The following is a 20140-nucleotide window of genomic DNA, read 5'->3' as shown; positions in this document are numbered from 1 at the left end:
GATGTTGTGTTCATTCATTTCCAATCTGTGGTTCGCTAGTGCGCTACAGTTTGGTTTTGTTGTGCTAGCTTGCTGCTAAGCTAATACTGGCTATAAAAACAGATTAGTTTTTTTTTTACAGAAAAATTCTGAAATCTTCCTCTCTGAGCACCTCATTAGGTTTTAGAGTAAAGCAGATTAATTCTATACACATATCAGTATTGTGAGATATGGTTATTGATTTGATTTTAATGCTAGGTGCCCAATAATTATCTTTTGATTCTCAGGGTGTTCCAACATGTTGGTTTGACTCATTAATCTGCAGTAGATTTTTCTTTTTAATTGCTATGTTAAGTACCTATCTCTGTAAGAAAAAAAAAAAAAAAAAAAAAAAAAAGCTTTTTGTTGGAGATTGCTAGCTTGAACCACGCTAATCATCTAGGAAGCGTGTGCCCTCGGAATTTCAAGGCTCTGCATTTCAACAGGCGAGTACTCGCACACATCAATGAACCGCTTGGGAATAAACTCCTACACATACAATATCCAGCATCCTACATATTCACCATCTACTGCAGAAGAAAAATATCAAACTGATCTCTCAATATCACACAACACTTCATACAATACACAAACACAAGCCTAAGCTCTGTTCTAAAACGTATCGTGTGTTTACATAGATAAATATAGTACGTCATAAAGGGCTGTTCACAAAGAATGCATTTTTTTCTGTTTAAATCCATGAAGCACGCAATCCAGGGCAGTAGAATAAAAATGGAGGGTCTTGAGATATCTTAAAAATGTTAATGATTTTAACTCATGTGACATGTTTTTGGAAAGGCAAAAAACACTATGCAAAAACGTTTCATTCAGAATACATTTTTGCATTTAAAAATGTAACTTAAGTGGCGTGTTTTTAGAAGGCTGCATCATCTGTAAGATGCTGCAAAAGATTTAAACGCAATGATTAAACATATCCGACAAATAAAACTATTAATAAACCGTGTCGTGCAAACGACTCATCTGCCAACATACTAAGAAATTAAACTGATCTGGAACACGCTACACAGACAGAAACTTTTAACAACGTTTTTTAACATCACAAATAGTGCTCCTCGCATAAAGAGCACAACTCTCAACAAGCCCAAGGTTTGGTATTGGATTAGCACATGTTGCTAAGCTAACAATATCACTTTATAAGCACAAAAAACTTCATACATCATAATAATAATGTATTTTATTAAATGGAACCATAAAGTTAAATAAAATATACATATGAAGAGTTCATCAAAAAGGCCTCTACGTCTGACACTTTTTTTTTTTTTTTTTTTAAACTGGCGTTTTTTTATGGCTACTATGCACAGGTTTCTATGTACATACTGGTACTTCCACATGGGTTTGGAAGTGGAGACTGTGATTTAACACATTTGAAGTGAAAGTACTTGAAAAACATATACAGTGTGTTAAGCGCAATCGCTCAGTATTTCATTTTTGACTACGAGGACTAAGAGGCTTTTGCATCTGAACCCGTACGTACTTATATCTCAAATTTCTGTTGTCCACCATCTTGGATATTTTTCTGCAGTACATGCTAAAATGATCTAGTCCCTGAGGGATTAAAAACTGCTGCATTGTAAATGACTAGAGTGTCTCATTAAACAGCCTGCCTTTGTTATGTAAAATGCTAAACAGGTACCACACCAGGGTTTTGAAAAAAAAAAAAAAAAAAAAAAAGTCTTGCATTCATTAATTCACAATATTCATTTAGGTGATCAAAGATCGGTACTTCATGCTTTTGAACATTACTCAGTGTAACCGTATGGAGTAATTGGAGGAAAGTCTTTATTTTTCCTCTCTCTACTGAGTCTTACTCTAAAAGCACATGCTAGCATTCATCAAAACACATTTGAAACTATGATTATCACACTTTTCACTTCAGAGTGCGAGCAGGCCTGTGGGAATAACTGTAAGGCATCTCTCTCCCTCTCTCTCTCTCTCTCTCTATTCTAATTGCTCTCGCTAATTATACGCTATGCCCTACACCATGTTAACTATGAAACGGGAGGGCGAACAGAGGCTGCTGTGCCTCATCCCTATTTTGCCCCAGCATGTATGGCTCAAAACTCAGATAAGATTAAGAATTTGGCAATTTTTTGGAATCCCTTGATTTCAACATCTCTCAGCTGGCTGAGAGGCAATGGTATGCATCTGAGAGGATCAGGACATCTTTATTTTTAGTCTGGGAGCACACGTAACGTAAGCCTGAGAAACCGACACGTTGCTGGGGCGTGCATGTGTGCTGCTCAGGGAAGCAGAAGGGGGCTGGATGTTGAGCTCCAGGGAAATGTCATGTTGACCTTTTTAATCAGCAAGCTACAGGCTGCTTCAGATGAGATGAGGAGCGCTTGTGTCACTCACATGTGAAGTATAATCGGCGGTAAGTGCGAGGCGTGTACACAAGGGTTGTATATTACAGCATCTCTGATATGTTACGCATTATGCAGTTGGCCTGGATATTGTATGTGTGTCAGTGGCAGGTGGTGGACCTAAGAAATGAGGATGTTTTTGTAGTCCATTGTAAATTCATGTCCTATTTCCAATTGCTATTTACAATTTCCAGGTTAAAGGAGTTAGCATGCTTTATTCAGGGCCTAAATAATCTGGGGTCTTAATAATGATAATGATAATAATCAATCAAATTAAGAATTTTGTTTTCCTGATTTTAATAGTACATTCTTTATTTGGCAAGCTAAAATTAGCACAGTGCTGTACTGGTTATAATGGGCTGCATTCAAAATTGCATACTTTATGATTAGGTAGGCTACTTATTTAGCACTGTCTAAGTGTTTTGCAAATATTAAAAGGTATGTTGTATATGGTATGAGTATAGATATTGTAATTGTTGTATGACCTACAGCATCAGTTATGTCACTTCACTGCTCACAGCTCCTCTTCCTCATGGGATAGTATGTAGCGTCTGTTCAATTCACGCGTGAGGATCTCACTGGAAATCACAATAGATTAACTTTTGTTAACTGTTTTATGAATACTTTGAATATAAATATACAGCCAGGCTCTTTTTTTAATTATCCAGAATAAGAGATAATAAGAGAAAGTGCCTTTGTTCATTAATGTCTCACAATTTGCTGTGTATTCTGACAAAATAATATTTTTGCTAATATTCTGTTACTTAGTGAAACTTATATGACTTTTTGACTACAGTAGTAGTGCTTTCGTATTACAGTAGTAATAGCAGGTGTCCTACCAGCACCTGATCTTAGTTCGAAGGTCGTTTAAAATGGCCGTTTTTTTCCTGTTCAGTGATGTCACAGCTCTGGGTTTGTCGCTAGTGCTCGATCAAAACTTTACCTTATGATGCCATCAACCTCGAAGAAAACGCATTCATAATCTCTCCTTTTTCCATCCAGACATTAATGACAGCCTTCTGCACGCAGAAAACATAAAATTTACATTTATACTTTTGGCAGACATGGGGTGTTGGAATGTGACTTTATTAGTTTTACAACCCAACTACTGGTCCATGTTAAATCCTCCCTCCTGCCCTTTGTTTAATGGAGCACGGCCAATGCTATCTAAGCGCTAATGTCACTGTCAGAACGAGACAACAATTGGACCAGACCACATAAAGCCACCACAGCTCTGCAGAGCAAATATCAGATCAACTGTAAAACCGATGTGACATGTTGATGAAGCTCCTTATATAACATGCTGCTTCTTGTGAATGAATAGTTAAAGAATAGGAAATGTTCCTAAAGCATTTAAAAGGGAATCGAAAGCTCAGTGTGAGAGAACAAACGATGTGCTTGCCCTGTGGGGAGAGAGAGGGGAAGAGATGGGGAGGGTTGAAAACATGACAGTAGTTTTGAAGCTCAGATCTTCACAATGTTCTCCAGCTTTCTTTTTATGACTGGTGTCAGAGACATAAAAGAGCACAAGAGAGATGAAAAACAGGAACGAAAGATATAGGGGTATGAAACGAAAAGGAATAGTGAAAAAGTGGATGAAATTGTACAAGCAGATGAGATTGCATATAGATAGATAGATAGATAGATAGATAGATAGATAGATAGATTTACACTCAAGATGAATCAAAATGCAGAGAATTATGCAGTTGAATAATTAAGGCTTCTGTGTGGGAGAGTAAGAAATTTAATGGATTTCTCTCCATCCATCGTTCTTTTTTTTCCCTCTGCAACTCTTTTCTCCTCCGCATGCACCTCTTACATAAACAGTGGATATCAGTATGCTCTATATGAGCAAAGCATGCCCAATTCGCCCGTGCTGAGCGCAGACTCTCAAGCGTGAACACGTTTTCCATGAACTTTCAGAAGAGGGCATCTGGAGTGAGCTGATGAACCAGTGACGCAGAATGCTGGGGTAAAAATTAATCCTGGACAACACAGAGCGCGTGTCTTTTGTTTAAAAACCCTGCCTACCTAGACAGCACTTTTTGACCATCATGCTTACTAATTTATCACTGAAATGACTTTGACAGTGGAACAGTCTATGAAATAGCTGCTTCCCTTGACTACTAGAGAGCTGGCTGAGACACACCCTAGGGTGTACAACACAGCTAGCACGAGATGTGTCAGACTGCATTGTATCTGTGATTTCAACTGGGAACTGTTGACAGAAGCATAATTCTACCTTTAACGCTGAATCTCACTGCCATTAAATAGACAAATTAAGCACTAACGATAAAGTAAACCACAGTATACTAGTGGTCTCCTTGTCCTGCATGTGCTTAGCACATCCCTTTCACTCACACACAGTTCAGCTGTGACTAAGGCACAGAGAGAGAAAGAGAGGGCAGGACGTGTGGGTGGAAGTAAGAAAAAATGGATGGTTTAATGTGGGTGCTGAAAGCAGTGAGAGCATGAGAGTGATTCAGCACATGGAACATCCTAAAATTGCTGTAAAGCCAAAAGCTACTTGTCCGCGGTTTTTGCTGCAGTAGAAATTATAACATCAAATAAAATATTCATATTAGGCACTATCATCATCTTAAGCTCACATTAACTGTGCAAAGCCTGTTTTTTTATTAATGTAGACTACCTGTTGCTGGCTGAAATTTAAATTCGGACTGCACTGAATGAGTAACGTTGCCTCAATGTGTAAATCTATGCTGGCTTGCTTTTTCTGCAGATTAAATGCACCACACAGCCTTCGGTTTGAGTCTTGAGGTGTGTATGAGAGAGAGAGAGAGAAAGCGCGAGAGAGAGAGAGAGAGAGAGAGAGAGAGAGAGAGAGAGAGAGAGAGAGAGAAACTGCACTCATTTTGGCTCAGCCCAAGGAGCCACTCTCGCGTCGAAATGAATGTTACCACGTTCCAAAATGGCCGAACAAGGGGATACAGTTTCCCCGGCATGTTCCTCTAGCGCTACACGTTCGGACTAACGTCAGAGCCTCGATTGAAAAGAAAAATATATTCTCTCTGACTCACTCAAATGAATTTAACCCCTGCATCACCCTTTACCACGGCGAGGGGCGCTGAGCATCATCGACATGCTGCGAAACTAGCGATCGAGACACATGTGGCCACTGCGGTGAAACCGAATGGCGGCGAGGGGCGGCAGGTGCAGGGCTGTCCAGGGAGCATCAGGAGGGAATGCATGCTTGTTCAACATGTGAGCAGTTCATTCATGAACGAATATCTTTAGTCACTGGCATCAACACGTCTTCACATCTGTCACATACTGGGAGACACAACCGTTTGGGGTAAAGTTTAATTAGTTGTCATGCAACGCAGTATCCATAATTTGTCTTAAAAATGATTGTGACAGCTGTGCTCCATCAGCATGGGTGTTATTTAATGATCTCGCGCGCATTGGCTTGACACTGTGTGGACGAGCACGCGGACGCTGTATTGCGCGTCTCAGCTGTTTCGGGACCCGAGCGCCTTTGCGCTGATTACACAAAGCGACATAAAACTCGACAGGCAGTGGACATCCTGCCGCAAGGATTGTATTTCCTCTCGATTTTGTTTTAGGTGATCGGGAGAGACGCGTTGCGACCAACCGCAACAGAAGATCAATAATCATCATCCGTTTAAACTCGCAAAAATCCCCGATTCTCTGCGTTGGAACGTCGAATTTGGAGATTTAATCGACTTTGATGTCATCGCTTTGGGACGCATTCTACACATCGCATCATTATCGCGCAGCTGTACGCGTTTGATCGTCTTCATGGACTGTCTGGGCAATAAGTGTGAAACCGCTCGTGAGTAAACGACAAACGCGTGCATGAAACATTAATGGTAGATGCGATGATTTTACATTGAAGAGAGATTAGGGTTCAGAAATAATGAAATGAAGGTGCAAAGAAGTAGTGTGTTATGAAATAACCAAATATTGCGTTAAACGGACTTTGCAACGAGTTGAAATGCATAATGCGTGGGGAAATTAATTCCATGTCTTACGATGCATAATGATGAGCAATATTAATGGCTTGAATGAAGAGATCTTGGTTTTGTAATGAGGGTGCGAAGAAGAGAGAAGGGGGAACTGGGTTGTTCTGAAAGACATGCGCACACCTCCCAGAAGCCAATTTAGTATTGCGGTGGATTTATCAGAAGAACTTTGGTCCCTCTCTCTCTCGCTCTCTCCCTCTACCTTTCCATCTCGATCGCCTCTGGAATAGAATGACTCCTGACGAAAATGTCTCCCAAACACTTCAGTCTGGAATATGAGTCATGAATAGACAGCCAGAAAACAGCTGCAGTGCTTCAATTCCACATTTGAAAGAAAAACGGAAGAGGATGCACGCAAGAGAAATGGACGAAAAGGAAATCGGCTTTCCTTCCTGTGTAATGGATATTTGCTGACTTGGCTTTTTGCGGTACATCCTTACCTTGGACTTGAGGTGCCGGGAATGCTCGGTGACTCTATCAAAATACATATTTTTTTGCTCGTTACCTAATGAGAGTAATAAATGGCTGAATGACGGATGAAGTTCATTTCTGCAAACTGGCTTTGATCTCAATTCCATGATTACTTGGCGTCAGTGGAAAAAATGGCACATTTGACAGAATAGCAATGCACACATACACAAACGCATGCTCACACCAGTCATAAACAAGCAAATCCACTCATTAAACTTATCATCATCCCTTGAATGTGAATACAGATTCCCAATATGGAATTTCCCCTTTGCTTTCAAGTACTGTGACTTCCAAAGCTGAATTTAACTTTGAGGAAATCTCAGATTAAAAATTCTGACTGTTTTACTCTGGTTACTCAACTCTAACTTCAACACATTTCCGTCTCTCCCCCCCACCCGCTCCACGTGGGGGGGAGAGCTTCCTCTTACGGGGTGATCCCAGAAGCTTGTCCCGGCAGACGGTGACTGTCACACAGCTGTCCATCAGCATGGATGCTGGGCAGGGCAGCCCGGAGAGCCCGAACCGGGCCGTGGAGTACCTGCTGGAGCTCAACAACATCATCGAGAGCCAACAGAAGCTTCTGGAAACTCAACGGCGGCGTATTGAGGAGCTTGAAGTGCAGCTAGACCGGCTCAGCCAGGAAAACAAAGACCTGAGGTTGGACCGACAGCCCTGCCCGCCCCCGCCTCCACCTCCCATCCACCCCGTCCCACCGCCCACTTCCAACGCTGCAACCTCCACCCACATCTATGCCAATCAGAGCCACAATAGCGGACCCATCCCGATACCCATCCCGGCCCGGCTCCCCACCCCCACCTCCACCCGTGCCGCCACGGGACCGGCGCATCAATGCCAACACGCACATGAGGCTCGGCCAAAGCCTGTCAGCTGGAGCCAATGCCACGGAGCGAGAGAGGGACCGAGACAGGGAACGAGAAAGAGACGGCGCCGCAACCAGTTTGGGAAGCTCTCTGCAGAGACAGTAAGTACAGGCCTGAGGGCTCTTTTACTGCATAGCTGAGGATCTATTGTAGAAAACCGTTTCCACAGTCTCCATGCTGGCTGTCAGTTTTAAAAACTCTTCATAAGACTGTATGTGTGTGCTAACTACATAGTCTACAGTTTATAGTAATCAATATATTCGAAAGGAATAGTTCACTCAAATAAAGATTCTGTCTACCCTCACGTCAACCCAAAGTTCTAGGTGTTCTTTTGGTCCCCATTGACTGTCATTGTATGGACAGTTGGAACATTAAAATATATTTGGGGTCCTACAAAAGGAAGTCCTGCACGGTCGGAACAATACAAGGATGTGTCTATACTGACAGAGTTTGAGTGAACTATCCTTTAAAGCAAGTATGAGTAAACAACTGTGTGCACCATAATATTCACTGAGACTTTATAATGATTTGAACGACATACTCATGGATGTTTGTACATAGTTTGAGTTGTTTTACATGACACACTGATATTTTTGACAGCATTTGCATTACGCTAGTAATATTGTTGCAGAACCAAGTCTCACAGCGTCGGGAACCAAAGAACAGAAAACACCTTTCAGAGGGTATCTCTCCTGTTCGCACTCCGTCTGTCTTGCAAAACTGAAATTGAGTGCAACAGTCTGTCACAATAGGACTCTTTCCAGGCCATCGGACAGGCAGCTGGCTGTGCCATCGAGCCTGAGCATTACATAAGCCGACAGACTCTTATCTGGACAGACTCGTGCTGCTGGGCCTTTGGCAGAGTGACAGGCTAATGTCATGGGAAACTGGGATTGAATTAGCATGCGAAATCTGTCACAAATGTAATAACTTTTTTTGATTTTGAAAGAGATTGGGTTATGCCAATTAAGGTTCAGGAAGTTTCGCTTTATTTTACTGTAAACTAAGCTTTTTAGCCAAGATTGTGGAATCGGAGAAGCGGTTTGAAGTACACTGTTAGCATATCGCTATCCATCTCCTTCATCTCTTAGACTTTGCCTAATAGACATTCAAAGTTAGTCATTTCAATTTCGGATTACATTACAACTGCAATTCTGTATCATTTTTACTACTTCATTTTGAAATGGATTGCATTTTGGAACTCGAATTTATTTGAGAACGCTGCGCGACCCTGTCGTGTTTGGGATGGTGTTCATGTTAAACTGATGCTACTGATATCTTGTTTGGTTTTCAAACATGTCGGAAGAAAAGAAATCCTGAAAAGATTTCCACAGTGAGCAAAGCTGTCAGTAGCCTCAAGACTGTCAATATCTGTCCCAGCATGTGCTGCGTCAACACGCTCCATACAAATCCAGAGAGAAAGAGAGAGAGATGGCACAGAAGTGTAGTGGGCCACTCCTTGTGCCGCTGACAGTTAAGTTGTTTGTCTCCCTTCCTGCATTGCTGAGGAATCGACCTCTCCATTGCACCTCTGATCGCTCCCGCCTGTAGTGTGCACTTGAGCCGGCCTCATCACAGCTCACGATGCATACAGATGCGTGCTTGAGCGTGTGGAGATTAACATTGGGTGGATTGGATCAGTGTGGAGCACTGCAGTACAGCATCTCCTGTAGTTTTTAAGGCAGGTGGTGTGGAGATTCGTTTTGTATGTATGATCGGGCCACTGTGTAGGAGAGGTTGTGATTAAAATTCAGCGCAGAGTCAGATTGTGGATCAACTTGTGTGGGAGAGCGAAGCATAGAGTCAGAGGGAGAGAGCGGAAGAGGCTGCAGAATACACTGCACCCTTTTTGTGTTGCTCACTTTCTATGTTTTGTTTTTCCAATATGCACACCTTTTTATTTGTTTCTCTTGCCCTCCTTTCCAGCGGAGAGAAACCGGAATGCCCTCTGTTTGCAGAGATAAATTGAGTGCTTTCTTTCTCATCTGAGACTTATTTCTTCTTTTCCTTGAGGGCAGATAGCGTACTTCGCTTCTTGCATAGTAATTATGGTTTAACTGTAGTATTTGTTAGAAGTGGCAGTTTTGATTTATACCATTTGATTTGAATATTTGCTGCTTAAATGTTCAATGAATTGATCGATTGGCTAAATTGCAATTGTGTTTTGGGCTATAATTGTGTGTGTGTGTACAATGTTTTTTTTTTGTAGTTTAAGAAAAACTTTGAGGGCTTAAAAGTTTTCATAATGCAGAGACTGTATATGATGAATATAATAAATCAGGAAGAAAAAAATTCCCTAAAAGACGAAATGTGGTTTTAGCATCACTAGCATTGGGGGAAAAAAAATCTGAGCTGTGTTGTGTGTGTGTGTGTGTGTGTGTGTGTGTTTTTTGCCCACTCATTTTCAGCTTCTAGGTTTGACTATTATCAAGCTGTAGAAAAATAACCGTTAAGTCATGTAAATTTTATGTCCTTGTCAGTCATTCTTCTATTAGGATCGTACTTGTTAAACAAGGCTAAAAAAAACTCGTGTCAAACAGAATGATCAACATGCCCTTTTGGTTGAGTTATTGTCAGTCAGCAAATCCACATCCAACACATTGTTTGCTCTTTTTTTTTTTTTTTTTTTTTTTTTTTTTTTCACAATTTTAAAATATTCCAGTTTATTTAGTTCATTCATAAGATTCTATTTCTTGAGTCTCGTTGTGACTCAAGCATTATAATAATCTTTGCTGCTTGTCAAGATAAAAGTAGTTTCAACTCCTCTGCCTTTGGTGTCATCTCCTGTCATCAGATGATTCACATGCTAAATGCGTGAACTCTTTAGCAGGCACATAAACAGCATCTGGTAGATGTGGCCATGTGTTTACTTTACACCTGAGTAACTTTAGGGCTGCTAGCTTTCGCTTTGCATCAACTTCACCTGAAACAATGAAAAGTCACATGACACTGTGAGGGCAGATGGCTTGTTTTACTGATAGACTGGTGTTACTGGTGTTTTTTTGTTTTGTTTTTTGACAGTTGGCCAGTCTCAGTCTGAATTTCTCTCTCTCAGTCTCTCTCTCTCTCTCTCTCTCTCTCTCTCTCTCTCTCTCTCTCTCTCTCTCTCTCTCTCTCTCTCTCTTTGCCAAATTTTCCAATCCCTCGTTCACCCCCTCACCAGCCCTCCCTTGGTGTTGAGCAGATGGCACACCAACATGTCATTTGCCATTTTCTTTAGGGTCGCCTCTTCTCTTTTCACCCACAAGGGTCGTTTACAGCATCGCCTTTTTGATCTGAGCTCTTTTTCGGTTTAGATCAGTGTTTTTGCTCCCGTCCCATCAGACAGATGCCCGCGAATCCAAATGACCCAACTTGGGTGATCACAATCTTGCTCTCTCTTTCTCTCTGGTGTAATGCTTCCGGCTAATGAACAAGTGTAACTACTGCTGTGGGGGAGCTGTTGAGGTGGGATTGTTTCTCAGAATAATTAGCATGGCCGGTGTTAATTACATTTGTCCATTGAAGGTGGCAATTACTGTCGTAGACGTGAGTCTGTGAGTAATACACTGGGTGTTGGAGGACTGACTGATAGTTTATACAATTATGATTGAATAATTAATTGTCTATGGAGAGGCCCGTGTGTCAGTCAAACCCGACACCTGCTGCTTTGTAAGATAGTCTGTTTTATTAGTTGTAATCAAAGTCTTAATGAATTTTTATGTAATTTAAGTTAGTTTAAATGAAGAAGGTGTTTTGCCATGCACTGGCGTCCAAAAACATATAATGTAACACAAAGCATTGTTTGACGTTTTCAATATTATAAGTGATTCCTAATAATAATATTTAACACTGCACGTTTGTAAAACCTGGATTAATTTACTTATTTGCATATTTCTTGGGTTGACTGGATTCTGTGCGGGGTAGCTCTTCCACCGTGAAATCTCATTGGTTCGAAATGGAGGTCGAATGATTGATCGGTTCAACCGGTAGTTGCTTGCTGGAACTATCGGCTATAGTCAAAAATCCATGCCGATAGTTTTCTGGGTTGTGTTCCTTGCTGGAGTGGCTGAGAAGGGTCTGATGTCATTAGTTGTGAGAGTGGCCTCTAAAGATGTTTTGACACCTTAGTTTAGACATCTTTAAGCGTGACTGTGACGCAACATTTAGCACTTCACTTCTGTAACAATAAGATTATGGAAAAGCTGTAGAAACATTGTTAATGCAGAGTGGTCCAACCTAGATATCAGATAAAATCCCTTACCAATCGACCTTTGGTTAAGTCATTTTCACCATAAATGTTGTTTGTCCCATCACTTTTATTCATGATTGCCATGGGTTTGTCTATGAGGAGCAAAAAAATGAGTCAATCTGGATTCTCCAAAAATATATTTGTGGTCACTCAAATCATTTCCCTGTACAAGATCTATATGCATTTGCATTTGATCCATTGATTTCTATGTATTTCTTACTGTATGTGCTCAACAATATAACATTACTGACACTTCCACTTTCTTTGTGTCTCCATGTTTGTTTGTCTGTCTCTATGTCTGTCTGTCTGCCTGTCTCTCACCCTTTCTTCCACTGGATCCACAGGCCAGAAGGAGACTCCTCCAACAAAGACAGGTCTGTGTTCACGCTTTCATTCAATCTCCATTTCTCCTCCTACTCCTCTTCCTCCTCCGCAGTGCACTCTCTGACTCCTGTAGTAGTGCACGCTCCGTCAAATGACAGAGGCCTGTTCTATCTAGGGCAGCCTGAATACATGTGGGACATGCCATTGCTTCTAATGACTTATTGCTTTCCCGTATGAAAGAGCTCTTGCATCTGGAGCAGTTTGAGCAGAAGAACAGCACCGTGAGCAAAGTGTGAGAACAAGAGGGCTGGAAAGCATTTGGAAATTCGAGAATTAGCGTCACTTGGCTGCAAGACTCCCTGTTAGCCGTTGCCGTAGTGACCAATATGCCCAGTGTGAGTATGTTAATGGGTATTGATATGCATGTCGTTTGCATTCGCCCATATAGTGAACGCGAACATGGGCGTCAGTGGTTAGTCAGAAGTTACATGAGTAATAGCCCAGCTGTGTGCGCGCGTTTTGCGTGTGGGAGTGTTAGTGGGTGCAGGCAAAAAGGTCAAATGGCAAGAATGTGCCGTATTTGATACAATGGGAATATTCTTTGCTGCTAACTAGCCGTTTTGATGCTGCGGTGTTAATATGAGAGCGTTTGGTGGTTTTGGAGTGTCTCTCGGTGGCGTTATGACGATTCCTCACCATGGGCACGAGCCGGGGATCTGAAGGATAAATGATTGGTTGTCATGGCAACACCTGTAGATGAACTGGATTGCCGAAAAAGTTGCTTGTGTAATACATAACCCGTTTCGAGTGTGTATGTGTGTGGGTGTGCATGTAATTGTGTACCCTATACACAGCAGAAGGACACAGACAAACGGTGCTTGAGGACAAGGCCTCCGTTATGTCACGTTTCACTATAATTACTCTCCGGATGCTTTTGTCCTCGGTTCACGAGTCGCTCCCCTGATACGGATGTGAATTTAATTGTTCCTGCATTGTTAAATCGCAGTTATACGTTCTCATAAATGTGACATCGTTTACGCGTTGCGCTATGAATCATACTTGTTTTTGTTTGTCACCGCAACACTAATGCAAGGTTGCAATAATTAATGAAAGCGCTTTGGTATTCCTGCTCAACCTGATTTCCTGAGCCGGCAGAGGCGTGAACGTGAGCGCGTGCTGGTCCCTGCTGGGCTGAGCATGGAAATAACTCACAGCAGAGGTTTGCTGCGGGGCTGCCGTGAGCTTCTCTCCCACCCCAGCAGCCCCTGCAGTCCGCAGTCAGCAGCAATGCATCACTCGGCCCCCGAGGGCATCAGCCGCTGCTTTCAACCACGAGCCCTAGAGCTGGACTTGTGATGTAATACTTTTACACTTTCTTTCGTACAGAGCATGTGTACTAGTGTATTCCAGCAGTGTTACACTGGGAAAAAAATCTGGTGTAGGATTTACCTGGGGAAAAAAGCTTGCAAACAATTTTCACTCAGAAAAAGCTTTTTTTTTTTTTTTTTTTTTTTACATTTGCTATATTTACATACATTTCACTTTTATATATAGCACTGGGGGATTAGCATACTATTAAAGCATGTTTCACTCACAAACATGCAAGTAAGGGAAGTAGACTACTCCATTCTTTTTAAAATAACATGTCTGCTCAATGTAATTATTATCCAATTGAACACAGAGACTCAATACTTGGTACACCATACACAATGAGTATTAATGGTGTCATTTTGAGTATAAAATAAAACTCCAGATACATTTTGTTAAAAAGTAACTACCAGACAAATTGTACCAGAATAAGACTGTTAATGTGGTCAAAGTATAGAATTTTTTTCTTCCTTTTACAGAGAGTCATATTGTTTTTGTTATCTGAACTTTGCGCAGTTTAATAAAATGCTACTAATTTTTTTTTTTTTAATCCCTGCTTTCCCAGTGGGAAATATCTGCATTGCCATGTGTCTAATCTAGTTTGAAGTGCTACACACACAATTGGGAGCATTATCGAATCAGCCAAATTATCAAATAAATGAACACGCAAAGGGTGTGATAGATGCTGTGCTCATATTCCATGGAAATCTCTGCAGCTCTCCTTTAAAAGCAAACTAGGTGTAAACCTGCAGTATACGGTGTCTCTGAGGGTAGAATTATATTACAGCTTTTTCATTAGTACATAAGAGCTCTCAGGATTATGTTTTTGTGAACAGTTGTATAATAGATCTGCTTATATTGTAGTGACAAAACTGTTTGCTGCTGATGCTTTGTTGGGGACCAAATGTCAATGCATGTGTTTTGTGCACTCAGCACATGAATTTTATTGTTTGTGCAAAATTTCTCAAACATTCAGCAGAACGCAAGGCCGTCTCGGGGTGGAACAGCTGGGAACATTGTCCCAGGACATGTGGTGAAGGAAGACCATTGTATAAAGTCTATAATTTTGTCTGAGTCTCCTTGAATTCAAACAACGACCCAAAAGAACAGCCCCAAACTGTCAACGTGTGAATTGACTTCAGTTTGACATCTGTTATGTTCAGTGCAGACTTCTTTGGATTACTGGATTTGTCAGCATGTGCAAAGGACTGGCAAGTTTACATTTTCACGCCAATAGTCTTCATTCAACTAAATCGGGTCAGATAATCACGGCAACTTGAACTTGTGGAAACGGGATAATTATTTGAAACCAAACACCGTTTGGTGGTGTTAACACACATCTACAGCCTCCAGCTGAATAGATTTTCATACAGCCATGAATTTGATATGCACTTTTAAGCCTTCAGCCTCTTAGCACACTATCAGATCGATTACACTTTAACTGACAGACATATTTCCCATCTGAATACTGAATGACTTGAAGAAATCGACAGAAATGCAACATCAGAAAATGAAGATGGATGCTTTTTGTTCACGACTAAACTATGCAGAGCGAAACTGACAGACCACCTGAACGGTTATGACATTTTCCACCAGCTCAAACGGAGTGTCTCGGCAATAAAAGGAAGCTGGTGCTCCAGTGAAATTGCATTGACAAGGCTGTGCAGGCATGGTGGGGCCGCCTTCTCTGACCTCAGCTAATGTGATAGCCCTCAGCTTCAGCACAGTGAGTTCACAGTCAATAGACCTTAGTCATGTTTAATTTTATACAAAAGAAAACAAGGCCGTGAGGGACTGATGAACAGCCTGTATGACATGTCCTCCTGTACCGTTAAAGTGGTTGGGGTCAGTAAGATTGATAGATGTATATATCTTTTAATATTCATTAAAGAAGTCTCTTATTGACACCAAGGCATTTTATTTTATTTTATTTTATTTTTTTCTAATACAAAACTTTAACATTTTGAAATGTATTTTTTCCCAAAAACTGTCACATTTTCAGTAGCAATTATTTTAGAAAAAATTCTTACATTCTTAAAGATGCTGGGTTAAAAACAAACCAACTTGGGGTATTTGGCAACCCACCGTTGGGTAAATATTGGGCTGAACACATGCTGGGTTATTTGGACCTAGCTGGTTGGGTTAAATGTTTTTTAGTTTAAGACTCTATTACTGATCATAAACAAACAGTGCTGTGGTTAGAGAACATGCTTAAACATCAAATTAAGTTAAATTAAATTCAGTGTTATGACAAATAAAATCTTAAATGTGAAACAGCCAGTGCTGATGCAGCTGGCTGGCATTTCATTCTTTTATGTAGTCTACCTGGGTGTTTAAATTAATACATTTATGAAGTAATATATGGTTCAGAAAACAGAGAAAATGGTAAAATCCACTCCAAGGTATTGCATCTTTAATTTAAACTTCTTTAAAACTTCATTGCTGAAATAATTAAACTACAGTCAACTTCACTAATTTCTGTTATGTCTAATTTACTATTTATGAACTAGTGTGGAAGTGATTCTAAAGATATACTGTGTACTGTATGCCAAACTCTATCTTGTTATATTGACTTAATCTGAATATGTAACTCTATATCAAGTTACTTCAAAATACTTCTTATAGCTTAACATCCCCAGTCCCCATTCACCATCATTATATGGAAAAAGAGCACCCTGAACATTTAGCAAAATGTCCACCTAATGTTTCATATAAGAAAGTCTTACAGGTAGGGAACATCTTGAGGTTGAGTAAATGAACGCTCTTTAATGAGTTTTTGGTTCCTCTGAGGTTTTTTTAGAGGACTGATGTGTGTGCTGCTGATATTTAGATCATCTGATAACGTGTATCTACACTTGACTTTTAGTATGTACTTGTACAATCACTGCAGGACGGAGTATTTAGCCACAGCTAGTTTGTTCAAGCAGGTCACAAAGTCATAGAAGTGCTCTCTTGTTCTCTTTTTCTCTCCCTTGTGGGCTTCAGTAGAAGTGTTGCTGGGGGAACGAGGTGAGTTATCACAAATGTGTTTATGTGTAAAGAACTGTGTGGGCGAGAGAGAGAGAGAGATGGAGAGAGAGAGGCAAAATGGAGAAGGAGAGAAATGCAGAAAGAAGAACAGAGGTACTAATTGAAAGAAGGAAGGAGTGAGAGAAGGAGTGATGTGCAAAAAGAGAGGACAGTGCAGCTGACAGGCTAATAAAACATGCAGGGAATTACAAAGGAAATGAGCCTTCTACTCTGCTCACACATACAAACTCACACTCCCACATCCTATCAAACACACAAAAACCTTGACACAAAACAGCTCCATCATTTACATCAAGGGATGTCAGAAGTCTGTGTCAAAAAAGCAATGTCAGAACATTTTAAACAGCATGTGAATTATACACTTTTTTTGGTTAGTTTGTTGCTGTTATTAATGTAAACCCTTGTTTAACAATGTTAAATGAAGAAAGCAACAGTTATTTTCCTAATAAAAATAAATAAATGTACAAAAATTAATATATATCTGTACTGTACATTGCAGTTCAAAATTTTGGAGGTGAAAAGTATTTGTCAATTTTTGTTAAGAATCACTTATGATCAGGCCAAGACTGCATTTGCTCGAAACAACAAAAAAATTATATTGTGAAATATTTGTACAATTAAATTGAACTGTTTTGTTTTATATTTTGAAATGTAATTTATTCCTGTGATTGCAAAGCTCAATTTTCAGCAGTCATTATTTCAGTCTTCAGTGTCTCATGATCCTTCAGAGACCATTACCATACAATTGTTACATGAATTTTAGAATTTTTTTTTAATTAAAGTTTAAAAGAACAGCATTTAAATTACACACTATATATTCATAAGGGCTTTACTGTTACTTTAGATCAGTGTAATGCATTCTTGCACTCTTTCTGAGTAGAAGTATTTATTTAAAAACATATCCCAAATATTTTAAGTTGAATAGATAAACCTTTTTTTGTTTCAATAGCTCGTTCTTTTTTTGTGCTATTAAAATTGAGAAATCACAACATTTCATGGTAACCAAAATTTATGACAACCCCCAGCCCCAAAATGTCTTTATGGCAATATTATTATTACTTGCATTATTGTTTGTCTCAATCTCAATCCACGTGAATGACAGCAGCACTGCCTGTTGAAATAAGCGGAGAGCAGTGTGCGATATCTGCCGTTGTCTGTTAGGGGCCACAACATGTTTCCCTCGACTTACATCAGCCCTTCCAGATGGGTCCAGAGAGACTCGCAGAGCAGCACAAGATGGTAATACAGGGTTTAGCTCTTGAGGTGCTTGTTCACTGAGGGAGATGAGATGAAGCATTCTCTCTCTTGTGCATGTCAGCTGGTTTTGAGGTGACCACACGGGCGTGATGGGGACGTACACATGGGGACAAACGCTTTTTTTGTTGCTGGGCAGCAAAACTGACTTTTTAAAGTGCGTGTGAAAGGGAGAGAAAGAGCAGTTGAGGAGAGGGCTTGTTAGAGGTCATGTACCAATACAGTCCTTCCCTAGAGGATTCAACATTGCTGTGTGTGTGTGTGTGTGTGTGTCCATTTCCAGCAAGTGTCCCAGCTGGATTTTTAGCAGAACATTTGCAGCTGTGGTGCTTACAGATGCCTCCCGATAAAGGAAACCACATACAGGGAACTAATAAAGAAATCAAGTTTCGTACTGAAACACAAAATGTTATGAGATATGATGAAAATCTGGTTGTGTTTTGCTCATTTCGCCCTTCAAAATCACTTAAAAACAAAAGTGTGTAATTTCTTAAAGTATAAAATACTCTTATCCCTTAATGTAAAATATGTCCGTAGATTTTTTTGTCTTTAAAAGTTATTTGTCTCTGTAGTGTCATCAAAACATTTGTTTGTGAACCTGACCAGACTCACAGCAACAGCATTAGCCAATGGTGAGAGTTTGGGGCAGGGCTATCTGTTTGGGTGACCAATGGGAGTCTTCAGGAGACCCGTTTGGAGACAATCAATATTTTCGCTTTGCTGTTTGGACAATTAGACACTTCAGCTTTACCTTTGGCACCTTTAAAAAGCGTTTTTGCACATCCTATAGTGTAAAGGTCTCTCAGAGGCCCTTGTTCACACCCACAGATTCATCCCTGGCCTTTTCACCCCAGAACATACTGAGGACTCATGCCACCTGCCTACACACTTCTACATCCTTCTCTTTCAGGCCACAATATCTATTCATCTCTCTCCTTCCTTCCTTCATCCATGCCTCATTTTCTTTACTCACACCAGTCCACATATTCCCTCTTTGTTTTCTCGTCTCTGTGTCAGTGTCATGTGTGCTGTGTCTGCTTGAGCTTTGGGTGGTGTTGAAATGTCTGTACTGTATTTATTTTTTTTTTGGTTTGTTTGTTTTTTCTTGATGTTTAATGTTAGCTCGTCAGGCTCATCACTGTCCATCAAGACTTAAGACAAAATGAACTTTCAATCAATCATGAAATACAATAAATTATATAGTACAATGGTACTTGTCACATTTTCTGCAAGAAAAATATTCTTTTTGCCACATGAGTGAAGAATTATTTTCATTTCTCATGTTAAATGCAACAATGATCATATTAGGAAATGTCTCTGGTCTTATTGGGCACAAGTTATTAGTGAAATAAATATATTTAAAAAATAAATAATAATAAAAAAATATATATATTTATATATATTTCTCTGCCTAAAATTATTTTTGTTCTGCTGATCTAAATAAGTTAAAATGTTAAATGGTAAAAGGTAAAAATTGGTTAATCAATAATATTATAAGCCACCCATGTCAGTATGGAATTTTCATAGTCCTGCCCTACATTATTCCCCCATTATTCTCTGGCTTGGAAACGCTTCATATTATGGAAGTTAATTGCATTGTGAAAGTCATTTTATGTTTTAATGAGAATGAGCCCCTCTGATTGGCCAGTAGGGGTCAGTCACACGTTTTTTTTTTTTCTCCAGACAAACCTTCAGGATCATAATTGTATTGTGACATTCATTATTAAAGCATGAGGGTTGGTGACGAACCTTTTTATGTCATTTGTGTCACCTTTCTTTTCAGATGAGTCATTTGAATACATAAATGTATTCCATTTGTTGTTTTTGGCATGACAGAACTGCACTGTGGAATAAAAGCTGACAGATAATGATTTTCATACTGAACATAAGGCACTATTTTCCTCTTTACGTTTGTTAACGGATCTGCTTAACTGTTGCCCCTGACAGAAATGTTGTATTTCTTTAACCCAGTTAGTTCTGGATTCTAGCTAAGAGAATTCATAAAGCTGCAAGTCTAACATGAAACCTTTAATTGCCTTTTCAATTACATTCTCATTCTTATTATAGAGTAAATTTATCGTTTATTTTATTTTTATTTTGCTTAAAACTGGTTAGTTGAAAAAAGTATGTAAAACAATAACACTTGAAAAAGTCTTGAGCGTATTTTGTTTAGTG

General features: G+C 39.9%; 1 protein-coding gene across 1 annotated transcript in view; it reads left to right on the top strand.

Moving 5' to 3' along the window:
• Positions 1–5315: 5315 nt before the first annotated feature.
• LOC122350269 (IQ motif and SEC7 domain-containing protein 2) overlaps positions 5316–20140 on the top strand; it is a 61635-nt gene continuing 46810 nt past the window's right edge. The window contains 3 exon segments of the mRNA XM_043246617.1: positions 5316–7672; positions 7674–7859; positions 12334–12363. Coding sequence (XP_043102552.1) covers positions 7365–7672; positions 7674–7859; positions 12334–12363 — 524 coding nt within the window. The 5' untranslated portion in view covers positions 5316–7364.

This window comes from Puntigrus tetrazona, chromosome 8 (genome assembly GCF_018831695.1).
Source record: "Puntigrus tetrazona isolate hp1 chromosome 8, ASM1883169v1, whole genome shotgun sequence".
In the NCBI taxonomy this organism is placed as follows: domain Eukaryota; kingdom Metazoa; phylum Chordata; class Actinopteri; order Cypriniformes; family Cyprinidae; genus Puntigrus; species Puntigrus tetrazona.
The sequence above is the reverse complement of the archived record's forward strand: the minus strand, read 5'-3'. Positions and strand labels throughout refer to the sequence as shown.